At 32.7% G+C, this 12,435-nt stretch overlaps 1 protein-coding gene across 3 annotated transcripts in view; it reads right to left on the minus strand.

Annotated features, from left to right (window-relative positions):
- ARHGAP29 (Rho GTPase activating protein 29) overlaps positions 1-12,435 on the minus strand; it is a 68,992-nt gene that overhangs the window by 19,239 nt on the left and 37,318 nt on the right. For all 3 annotated transcript variants that reach the window (XM_090269758.1, XM_090269757.1, XM_090269759.1), the window contains 9 exons: positions 11,204-11,300; positions 10,768-10,840; positions 8,517-8,565; positions 7,947-8,084; positions 6,073-6,137; positions 5,546-5,656; positions 5,373-5,453; positions 4,996-5,184; positions 4,188-4,325 (listed from right to left, as the gene is read on the minus strand). In XM_090269758.1, coding sequence (XP_090125884.1) covers positions 4,188-4,325; positions 4,996-5,184; positions 5,373-5,453; positions 5,546-5,656; positions 6,073-6,137; positions 7,947-8,084; positions 8,517-8,565; positions 10,768-10,840; positions 11,204-11,300 — 941 coding nt within the window. The remainder of the gene's footprint in view (positions 1-4,187; positions 4,326-4,995; positions 5,185-5,372; positions 5,454-5,545; positions 5,657-6,072; positions 6,138-7,946; positions 8,085-8,516; positions 8,566-10,767; positions 10,841-11,203; positions 11,301-12,435) is intronic.

Raw genomic sequence — 12,435 nt, forward strand, 5'->3', positions numbered from 1 at the left:
ACAGGTAGCCCAATCTTAAGATCTCTTTTCCCTAAATTATTCAGCCTTCTCTCACACTTAACAGAAATGCAAGAGTGCGGCTCCTTGGGGTAGGTCCTGCTGGACTTGTTGGGCATCTTAACTGGGGTGGCTCACAGGTACCTAAAAACATTATCATGCCTCTAAATCTTTTTATCTCTCAATGTGTGTTCTGAGTTCAAGGACTTAGTCCTTTTCTTCTTGGTCCCCAGTTGTTGCACAGTGTCTTACATAAAGGGTAAATAATCAAATAAATAGCAGTACAAAGTGTTATTAGTCAAGGTCATACTGTAATTGTGTGTGATTTCTGGTATTGCTCACTCAAGCACACAGGACTTCCAACTCTGCGCAGCTCTTATCATCTACATCAAATTTTTAGTCACTCCATGGGCACATGGACCAGTGCAAAAAAGAAATTTCTAACAGCTGGCGAAATACAATTTTCCATAAACTTAAATGGGAGAAGTTTCTCCCATAAACATGAGCAAAAATCTAAAACTTAAATTTTGTTTGATATAATTTTATATCTTATACTTTTTTAAAAATGATAAAGTTTTCTTGAATGATCTTTAAAACAAAACACTCATGCTCTAATTTTTCCCATTCACAAAGCCCACTGATTTGGTCTTCAGTGATTGACTTGGTCATTTCTCCTTCCTCCCACTTAGAAATCTAATTATGATCTACAACCCACACACTTCAATACTTCATAAATCAAGACAACTTTGAATATTCAAGAATAATCCTTAATGCCCATGATATAACTAACTATTTTGGTAGGATGTAAATCTCATTTGTGTATATTCCTTAAGATAGTGAATGAACCTTACTGTCTATCATCTTTATTATCTCATGTGATTTTGTTTTCTCTGCAATATATATACAATACTATCTTAGAGTGAAAATATATGTTCCTAAAAACAATTTGGGGGGTAGTGTTGAAAATCAAGTCACCAAAAATCCCAAATTCTTTGATGGAGGAGAACAAAACAAACAAAAAGTCATGGATCTTACCTACAAAGTACCTGTAGTCAAGAACTGGATATGGTATTTGCTTGTATATGAATATGAGTAATGCCATTCAGAAGTAGTAAAACTGATTGACTAGACTGGTTCAAAAGAACTCTAGCTAATAAGAAATTTTACTCACAAATATGTATATAGAACCTCTATATGACTGTACTGGTTTTCATGAGTTTGGGGATTTGTTCAATTTGGGGGAACTTTAACTTCAAAGTCTGCTTCATACACTGATATATAGTTTTCCAATTTTTCAGATGTGTTAGTTTTCTCTCCCTAAATTCATGTTGAACTCCTTGTGAGCAGGTATCTGTCTTATATTTCTTTTATATAACTTGTAGGCATTAACAAATACAGATGCATTATATATAAAATTAGGCAACCTGATATTTATATATAACATCAAATTAAAAGAAATCATAATGGTTGGATCACCAAGTAGCATCACTTTTTAAGAGGAAAGTAGATAAACAAGATTGCAACTCATGAGAGAACTTAAAACCATGTTATATGAAGAGGAATCATCAGATTTGGCGATATTTAATATGCAAAAAAACCAGGGAAGGAAGATAGTAATTATCTTTAAATAGTGTAAGTATTGTCTTGTGGAAGAGGGATTATATTAGTACAGATGACTTGAAAGGCCCACAAGGAAACAAAAATTTATTTAGCTCAATATAAACATCCTACTAATTTTGGAGTTGTTTAAACCCAGACTAAATAATCATTCAGCAAGACAGCATATCATTTAAGAACGGAGGCTCTAAAGTCATTCAACCAGGTTCTTCTTATCTGAGAGCTTTACAACTTATATGCTGGGTTACCTTGACCAAGTTATTTATAACTTCTCTAAAAAATTACTTCAAAAAAGTTAATATGCACATGAATAATGTGGGGAATCTTGTTCAAAAGACAGATTCTGATTCCAAAGGGATATATACAGGGTGGGGCAAAAGTAAGTTACAGTTGTTTGTATGGAAAATAATATGGTAATTAATAAATAATAATACAAGAATAAACTCTGTGGTTCACATAATCACAACCATAAACTTACTTTTGCCTTACTCTATATATCCCTACTGCAACCATTAAAAAAAAATTATACAAAAAAGAGTAAAAAACCCAACAGGTAAAATTAAAATATAGTTAAGCAATTTATTTATTTTTTAATATTTTATTTATTTTTAGAGAGAAGAGAAGGGAAGGAGAAAGAGAGGGAGAGAAACATCAATTGATTGTCCCCTGCATGCCCAACCAGGGCAGCAGCCCACAAACCAGACACATGCCCTGACGGAGGAACGAAACCAGCAACCCCTGGGTCTGCAGGATGACGCCCAACACACTGAGACATACCAACCAGGTATCTAAGCATTTTAGATAAATAAAATCTAATTTTAATAGAGAAATACAACAGATTAAGTCTATACAAGAGTGGGCAAAAGTAGTTTCACATAATACAATTAAATAGTACAATGATTAATAACTAAATAATACAAGAATAAACTATCATGTACTTACTACTGTAAAACTACTTTTTCCCATTCCTGTATTAGGTAAATTAAATATGTAAATTAAAATAGGCAGCTAAAGGCAAACAGGTAAAGGGAAACATAAGGTATAAACAGAAAACCAATAATGAAGTAGTACACCTAAATCTGAACACATACTAACATTAAATATAAATGGTCTAAACACCACTTAAAAGACTGTCAAAACAGATCTTTAAATAATTAAGACAACCATATGCAATATAAGAAATTCACTTTAAACATAACGATAAAGTTAAAAGTAAAAAATGGAAAACGATACACCATGCCAAAAATAAAATTGAAATAGCTACTCTACTTGACCAAACCTGGTAAGTATCCTGTGGCTCTGTGTGGCACAGCAAGACCCCATCTTTCGGGAAATGTAAATAGGTAATTCATCTTGCAATAACACTGACCTCTGAGTCAGCAGTCACTTCCATAAATTAAAATCCCGTAAGTATAATTTTAATACAACACCCATATGCAAAAAAGGCAAACCTCAACCTATATTTCATACCTTATACAAAAATTAACTCAAAATAAATCATATATCAATGACAAACTATAAAACTTTTAGTAGAAAACATAGAAGTCTTTGTGACCTTAGGTGAAGCACTCTTGGATATAATACCAAAACATGCCCATGAAAGAAGAAATGGATATGTTAAGATTCCATCAAAATTAAAACCTTTTGCTTTATAAAAGATACTGACAAAAAAATAAACAGGAGCTTCAGACTGTAAGACAATATATGCAAGCTCAATAATAAAACAACTGAATTTTTAAAAAACACAGGTAAAGTAAAGATTGCATATAAGCCCTTGAAAAGATGCTCAACATCATTAGTCAAAATGGAAACGTGATTTAAAACCACTACCACTGCCCACCGATTAGAACAGCTAAAATGTAAAGACAAAAACTGACGAGTGTTGTCATGGATGCTGAATAAGCAGAATTCTCATATACTGCTAGTTAGAATGAAAAATATTATGGCCACCCTGGAAGCCAGTTTGGCAATTTCTTATAAAGTTAAACAGACATTTACCATACCACCCAGTAATCTCACTCCTAGGTATCTACTCTAGAAATATGAAAACTTAAGTTCACATAAAAAACTGTAAACAAAAATTCATAGTAGCTCTATTCATAATCACTCAGAACTGGAAACAACTCAAATGTTCAACTGGTGAATGGCTGAACATTCATATAATGGAATAATGCTCAGTTTTATTATTTAGTTTACTCTAATTCTGAAGAACAGATCTCATAGTGCTGATAGAAGTTTCAGGGGTCAAATCCATTTTGACAACCAAGCCAAAATAGACAGTGGTAGAGAGGCAATTACAAAGTTCCAGACATGAATTTTCATCAAACAAATCATCTATTAATGAGGTGAGACTCGGGGGAACCAGATTTTTTAAAAAATGTAACTGAAACCATATACTTCTACTAAAAACCAAAAGTCATTTTTAAACTCTAAGTGTTCCATTAATCACAGACATTAAATTCCAAAAGAATCATGAGATTTAATTTAATCATGACACATCAAGCATTTCTTTCTCTTCTGCAGATAAACACTTTCTTCCATTTTGTCTTCAAAGTACTGAAGAAATTACTTACAGCTTTAAGGGTAAGATCACACTGGAAAACAAGTTTCCGGAGTTGTGCTAAAATCTCTCTTTTAATATTTTCTAGGTCATTTCGTCTTTCTTCAACATTTATCATACAAACTTTGTAGAATTCATTTGCTTCTTCTACCTTCAGAAATAACAAAGAAAATAATACCTATCCTTAGAATCTATATTTTAAAACAAATACTATTGCAATAAAGCTCAATTTAAATAATTGAAAAGCCTTTATGTATAAAAATTCTGAAATATTTTATGTTTTAAATAGAATATTTCTAAAGATAAATAAGTTGTTTTGGTCAGTGTTTCAAGGGGACTTAACTTTAGTGAATAGTTAAGTACAATTTACAATTAGTATATTGCTTGCCTGCAAAATAAATGCCCACTTTATTATATTTCATAAATACAAAGCTTCAGCCTGTCCTTGTTAAATCAGGTATTAGAATTGGTACACATATATACTCTCAGTTTCCTAAATGGTGAACTTACTAAACAATCGAGTCAAAAATATCAAACTACTGCCTTATCTAAGGTACTTCTTTAACAAACAAACCCAAAAATTCAAAAGATAAGGAGAAGTCCGTTAGCATAGTGGTTCTCAAAGTGTGGAACCCCTGGGAACTTGTTACAAATGCAAGTCATCTGGGGCTAGCCCTAGACCTACTGAATCAGAAACTCTGGGGATGCGTCCTAGCAGTCTTTTTAAATAAGCTTTCTAGGTGATCCTGCTGCATGCTGAAGTTTGAGAACCAAAGCTTTAGCTTGTTATTTTGCAAATAACAACAACAACAAATCATTACTTTTTGCAGAGCCTCCTCTTCTAGCCTTCGCTTTTTTTCTAGCTGCTTGTTGAGATTTTTTACCAATCCACCACTTGAGCACTGATGCTCCTCTTCTGCACGAAACATGGAAGATTTTGCTTTTTCATATTCATCTTGACGTTGTGTGCATAACAATTTCGCCTTTTTAAGAGCAGTCTCTGTTTCGAGCTACACAGAAAAAAATAAGAAAGAAACCCTAAATTACAGCCCTCTTTAGCATATTCAGCAATAGTTAATATAGCATTTTAGAAAAACTATGGAATAAAATATGCATCTTCCCAGAGTAGTTGCTTATATACTGCACATGATTTTAGGTATTCACAAATAGGCAGATAAAATTCCATTATAATACTAACCATTTTATTTTGTTCCTGTTTCCAAAGTTCTTTTATTTCTTTCCTTTGTTTTTCCATTTCGTTTTTCCTCCCAAGTAGAGGCTGTCAAGGGCATTTTAAAAAAAGAAAAGCTGTTTTCTAAAGGTATGCTGTTTTTTATTTTTTAAATGTGTATTGTACATATAAATTTTTACCTGAACAAATTTGTTGGCTTGGAGAGCTGCAATTGTCTGTTGTAGAAGGTGACTGCTCTCTATATCATTAAGAAGAGCACTGGTAAATAGAGACTGCAGTGGCATAAACTCCTAGAATTTAAAATTGAATAGTAAATTTTCCAATAGAAATGGCACTAGAGTTCCAGACCAACCTCCCACTACTCTTCTTCAAAAAGAGAAATTTGAAGTTATACATTTTATAAAGAAAAATATCTAGTCATAAATATAACTATGGGGAAAATATTGAAGAAAATTAATGATAATTATAAAATTAGCAAAATTAGTAGCTAACAAGATAACATTTGTATAAAATTATGAATTTCCAAGTTATTTTCATAATGGGTATCCAGGTCAATTTAAAAGGATTTTATTCTGTTAATAAAAAGTTAAGCATTTATGTTCTTCCTTATATTAACTATGAAATTTTCTAATTTTGCAAGGTACTATCAGGAGCTCATCTGAATAATCTGTTGGTATAGAACCCTAGTAGTTAACTGAACACTTACTTGTAGTCCAAAGTTAGTTCTAGTTGCTTCTGCCAACTTGACAATATTTCTAGTGGACTCCAATTCTGAAAAGGTCAAAGGAAGCATCCGAAATTATTTGTAATTGTCCAATTAAAAAGTGATCACAAATACTAGTCCACATCATGGTATGATGCTGTGATTCTTCTATTTTTATTATTACATTTTTTCCATTATCATTTAGTCCCCTTTTACTCCCCTGCCTCCGCAATCCCCACATTGTTGTCTGTGTACATGAGTCCCTTTTCCTTTTTTCTCAATCCCTCTACTCGCTACCCTTCCGCACCTTAGCTGTCATCCTGCTATCTACGAGTTTCTCTTTATTTTTCTTGTTACTTCAGTTTGTTCGTTAGATTCCACATGAAAGTGAAATCATATGGCATTTGTCTTTCTCTAACTGGCTTATTTCACTTAACATAATGTTCTCCACGTCCATCCATACTGTTGCAAAGGGCAAAACTTTTTTCTTTTCCTTTTTTTATGGCTTAGTATTCCATTGTATAACCACAGAATGGGAGAACATATACACCAATACATCCAATAAGGGGTTAATACCCAAAATTTATAAAGAACTTACAAAACTCAACACCAAAAAACCAAACAACCCAATTAAAAAATGGGCAAAGGACCTGAATAGACACTTCTCCAGGGAGGACATACAGATGGCCAATGGACATATGAAAAGATGCTCAATGTCACTAATCATCAGAGAAATACAAATTAAAACCACGAAGAGATACCACCTCACACCAGTCAGAATGGCTATCATCAAGAAATCAACAAACAACAAGTGCTGGCGAGGATGTGGAGAAAGGGGAACCCTTTTGCACTGTTGGTGGGGATGCAGATTGGTGCAGCCACTGTGGAAAGCAGTATGGAGATACCTCAAAAAATTTAAAATGAATCTGCCTTTTGACCCAGCAATCCCACTTCTGGGAATATAACTGAAGGAACTCGAAACACTAATTCAAAAGAACATAAGCACCCTCATGTTCGTTGTAGCATTATTTATTATTGCCAAGTTATGGAAGCAGCCCAAGTGTCCGTCAGTAGATGAGTAGATTAAACAAACATGGGATGCTGTGACTCTTCATCGGAAGTGTTAGTCAAAATCATCTGGGAAACTTTCAAAATACACTTGCTTAGATCTCACCTGGGGAATGGGGATCTAGGCCTGTTTATTGTCCTTTTATAAAAATATTCAGGTGATTCTGAAGGGCATTTTCAATTACAAGCAAATAATGAAGTTAAAAGAGCACTGGCTTTGGGAAAATTCTATATTTGTCCAGTTACTACTATGTGATCTTAAGCAAATCTGCAATCTAACATTAAGCAAATCACCTATCTTGTTTGTCTCAGCTGTAAAATGGGTATAATAATTCTTGTCTTGCCTACTTCCCAGGGTTCTGTTAAGGATTAAATGAGAAAATGGATGTAAAAGCATTTTGTCAACCAAAAACATTGGGAAAATATTAGCTATTAAGATGTCCCTTATATGTTTCACTACCTTCTGTTCATACATCTATTGTTGGTTTTACTTCCTTTCACCATATTATCTGATTGCCTTTCTTTTTTACCACTAAGTAGGACTTCCTTAAAGTCAAACACAGTACGTACACTAGCTGTCTCTGTGTCCCCAGATGCAGTGGTTGCCCTACAGTAATGTTCAATAAGCACATTTATTTTAAGATGAGTCTTTCTTATTTCAAGAAGAGAAAACCAACAATGATTGCATTCTCTGCAATGAAACAGTTACTAATTTGGAATCATACCGATCATAGTCTGTAGCAAGTGAATTTCAAATAATTTAGTTCTTATGCTCCAATGTTAATCAGATGACCCAAAGGGCCACTTACCCAAGTTAAGCTTCTTTTCAACCCATGACACTATGTTCTTGGTATATTTTGACCATGTTTTAGCATATGACAAAGCCAATTCTACAGAGTCAGTGTTCTTTAACAGCATGCTGTCTAGTTCTACAGGAGAAAAGTTTCCTGAAAATAAAAATATTAAGGTAAATATATTAAATATGGTCATGTAACTCTAAAAAAAGAAACATTCAAAACCTAAGATGTTCTTCAATGAAAATTGGTTTAAAATTTATAAGTAACAAACTTAGAATTAAAGGGTCACACTTAAAATGGTTTCAAATTAAAATGTATTTTTGATCTTAATGTGTACTTCTATAACTCATCAAATTACAAACCCAATGTAATTCTTGATCAGTCTCTATCATCACATTATATACTCTAGCAGGTTTTTTCCTTCAGTTTTATATGTAAAACTTTACATATCAGTTTATGTTAAAATAAATATATACTAGGTTACTAAGCAAGAAAAGATCCAAAACATTTATCAAAATTCAAACATTTATTGAAAGTAACTGCAAAAACTTGGACAAAGGTTTAAAGTACCTTAAGCATTACCTTTTTCATTGCATGAGTCCACTGATTCCATAGAAACACTTTCAAAAGTCTTAAAACATGGAAGAAAACAAATTTAAGATTAGAGCAGAAGGCAACAGATCTTTGCTTCCGTATTTTTTCACTCTAATTTGTTACCCTGACATAATTCCTGCTAAAGAATTTCAAGTATTTAGAACTCAAAGAGTCTGAAAACTGTTTAAATGCCAGAACATTTTATAAGAATTATATAGCTTTTTTACAACAGTAGTTCTCAAGGTCCAAGAATGAATAATCTCATTGTTTACTACCAGAATAGTTAACATTAATGAATCCATTCAAAACTTAAAATTCTGCAGACATCAAAAATATTAGTCAGGAAGTTAAAGAAGCAATTTAAATAGATTGCTGTCTAAAAAGAAGACAAAGACCTATCCTAGCCATCTTTTACCATTTTATTATATAACAAGCATTTTCTCCGAATGTCTATTGGAACGCATAGTGCAGAACTTTCTATGATGACGGAAATGTTCTATATCTTCACTGTCCAATAAGGTAGCTACCGGTTACATGTAGCTATGTGAACATATAAAAAATGGCTAAAGTAAACAAGAAATAAAATTTTAATTTATTTTAAATAATTTAAATTTAAAGAGCTACATGTGGCAAGAGGCAACCCTACTGAACAGTGCAGAAAAACATTATCAACCAGAACTGTGAGATCCCAAAGAAATCTGATCTATTTAGTTGGGCAATATATAGAGTATGCGGGGATTCGATGCAAAAGGGATCAAAGAGACATGGGTTTGAAGTCCAGATCTATCACTTATTTGCTGTACGATACTGGGCTGCATATTTAAGTTCACTTAACTCTCATTTGCCAGTTTACAAAATGGGGATAGGAACACTACTTTCATAAGGATATTTTAAGGACTGAGATGATCTAGGCTTCATACAGTACATAGTAAATAATAAGCTCTATTAAATAAATGGCAACTATTACTTTTAACAATATTTTAAAAAACTCATTAAAGTAATTTTATTTTATTATTAGTATTATATCATCAATCTCTAGAGTAAATTAAAAACTACAGAAAGAAAAACAGGGTGCAAAAGAATAAAAAAATCGAAAAGTATTTTCCTATTAAGAATTAGGAAACAGGAACAGGAAATATGATTCACACAAAAAAATTAAAACTGTTCAAAGCCTTGTCACACAAATACAATTTTTATTATATATTCTGAATATATAACATTGAAGAAAAATCATAAATGACAGCAAAATATTCAAAGATTTTAAAATTCTTTGTCATTCTGATATGGTTTATACATTCTCCTCCTTGATTCCTCATCAATGGATGACTTCAGATATAGTCAAATTTTTTTCTCAATATTGTAGTACATATAAGCAGTCATTCATATTTCCTATCATTTTAAGAAAGACCTAAAATTTTAATATTTTTATATAATACAAGTACTTGGCACATTTCCAAATATTTGTTGAAATCCTATCTGGATCATCATTTACAGCAAATGATCAACATATGTTCCTAATACAGTTTGTTTAAATATCTTGCATTTGGTGAAAAAAATTTTACTTAAATGAAAATACTGTAAATATAAATCTTTAAAGCAATATTCTACATACATTCCTCTATGTTCTGTTATTTCACAGCAATTTTTCTTTCAGTTGGGAATCAGAACCCCAATCCTCTGACATACTTATAGGGACGTTCTTAGGGAGACTTAAGACCTATAGGCCTGTTAATAAGTGTTTCATGATAACTAACAAACTGTAGGATTTGTGAGAAGATTACCTGGGGACTTCTGTTTTTTTCATTGCTTTGGAGAGAAAGGGAGGCTGAGAGAGGAGAGAGAGAGAAAGAGAGAGAGAGAGAGCGAGAGAGAGATGGAAACATCGACTGGTTGCTTCTTGTAAGCACCCCAACCAGGGATCAAATATGCAACCTGGGTATATGCCCTGACCAAGAATAGAACCTGTGGCCTTTGGTTACTAGATGATGCTCCAACCAACTGAGCCACTCTGGCTAGGGTCAGATATGTTCTTTTAAATAATAGTTTTACTTAAAAAGTGCAATTACTTTTTGCTGCAGAAACTGACCATAAATGATCATATTTAATATAATAAATTGGTATGCTTTTCTCGCTAAACTCAAAAACTATAAAAGAGTAATGCTGAGATTAAGATTAGAAAATTATTGAAATACTAAGTTAAAAATATTAAAGTCTTTGCTTTCACACTAACTTGGCCTACCTTACTTTCCCGAGAAACAGGCAGTCGAAATAATGAATCATTGCCTACATCACCCATAAGGAAGTTTGTCAGGCTATACAGGGAGGTTAAAAAAAATAATAATAAAAAGACAAGTCATTACATTGCTCTGTCAGAGGATTTACATTCAATATGTCATTGAGAATAATTTTTTTTCAGTTAAGACCCTTAAAAATAAATCGCTAGGACTCTATCCACATAAGCTACATAAGTCACTTGCAAATGAATGCTGCTTCTAAGTAGTTCTAAAGACACCTTCGTATACAGTAATAAAACAACACAGTATATAGCTTTTCCAACGTGATAGTATTTTATATTGGTTAATACTTTACTTAACATGTATTTACTGAGTTATGTGACGTAACTCTCACTGAGATACCCAGGCCCAAAATTGTTTCAATGACAGTGCTTTACTTACATATTCCCAAAGGTAAAGGCCAAGGTTTCAATGGAAGAAAACACTTCTCTGAATAGATAGTTTTTGTTTTCTTCATTAACGTCTGTGAAGTTCACAGCTATAGGGAAAGATTGGTTAAAATTAATGAGGGCAAAAATATTTTAAACTAGATTTATATAAATTCATTAAATCCTTTAAAAATCCACCATTACTTATAGAAGTATTACAAAATTCAGAAAATGCACAGCTTAATACACAAATGGACATGAAGTTCAATTCTTTAGTTTAAAAAATCATACAAAAGAATCAGCTTACATAGAAGTAGCTGGCATTCCAAACTGACTACTCCATGCATTATATAATTTGACACGTCTCAGAAGAGATTCAATGTGAAATCAATCAGTCTTGGAGTGCCAGAGTCCATGTTACCAGACCTCTCTCATTAAGAGTACTCTGTGCTATTTTCTCTTACTTATTGCTTTATGGCATTTTTTAAAAAAACAGCTAAACACCCTCTGGCTTACTTATGTCAACATGAAGTGCATTTTTCCAATGAATTATCAATAATTGAAGTCATATATACATCTGACATAGCATAAAGCCTATATACAAAGTATGTCACAAAAAATAGTCAATGTTTTAGAAAATTTGAAATTCTATTTATTTATAGCCTTATTTCTTACAGGTCCTTGGGCTCTGAGGTCCATGTTAATTGATACATACCTGTCTTTTGTTTATCATAGGGACAGTCTAACATTTTGCATTTTGTTAAAGCAAACTGTGAAACATAGCTGAAAAAGATTTCTTATTACAACTTCTCTGTGTGTACCTCTGTTAAAAATCCAGATACAATTTACCAGGACAAAATCTGAAGACAGAATTGGTAATTTCTGAAAAGCAATCCATTCTAGTCAGGTTGAGTTTAAAGAAGCAGCTGGCTTCTTATATCCTACCTTCCCTAGGATCCTTGCCCCAAAAGGAAGGTAGAGAAACCAAGTTGAGAGGAAGCCATTCTTTGCCTTAAAACAGAGCTGTTCTTAAGCTTGCTGCACATTAAAAAAGAAAGTTTTAAAACCCAAGTCTGTGTCCCATCTTCAAGGGTGCAGATTTCATAGGTCTGGGTGAAGCAAATATATTTACTTAAAAGTTCCCCAGGTGATTCTAATGTGTAACTTGGGTTGAAAATGCTTGTTGAAAAGCAAGGATCCCTTAGCAGGGATGAATTAAACCCTAAGTCTACAGCGAAAATTTTA

Source organism: Furipterus horrens, unplaced genomic scaffold (assembly GCF_987537825.1).
Source record: "Furipterus horrens unplaced genomic scaffold, mFurHor1.1.pri manual_scaffold_3, whole genome shotgun sequence".
Taxonomy (NCBI): domain Eukaryota; kingdom Metazoa; phylum Chordata; class Mammalia; order Chiroptera; family Furipteridae; genus Furipterus; species Furipterus horrens.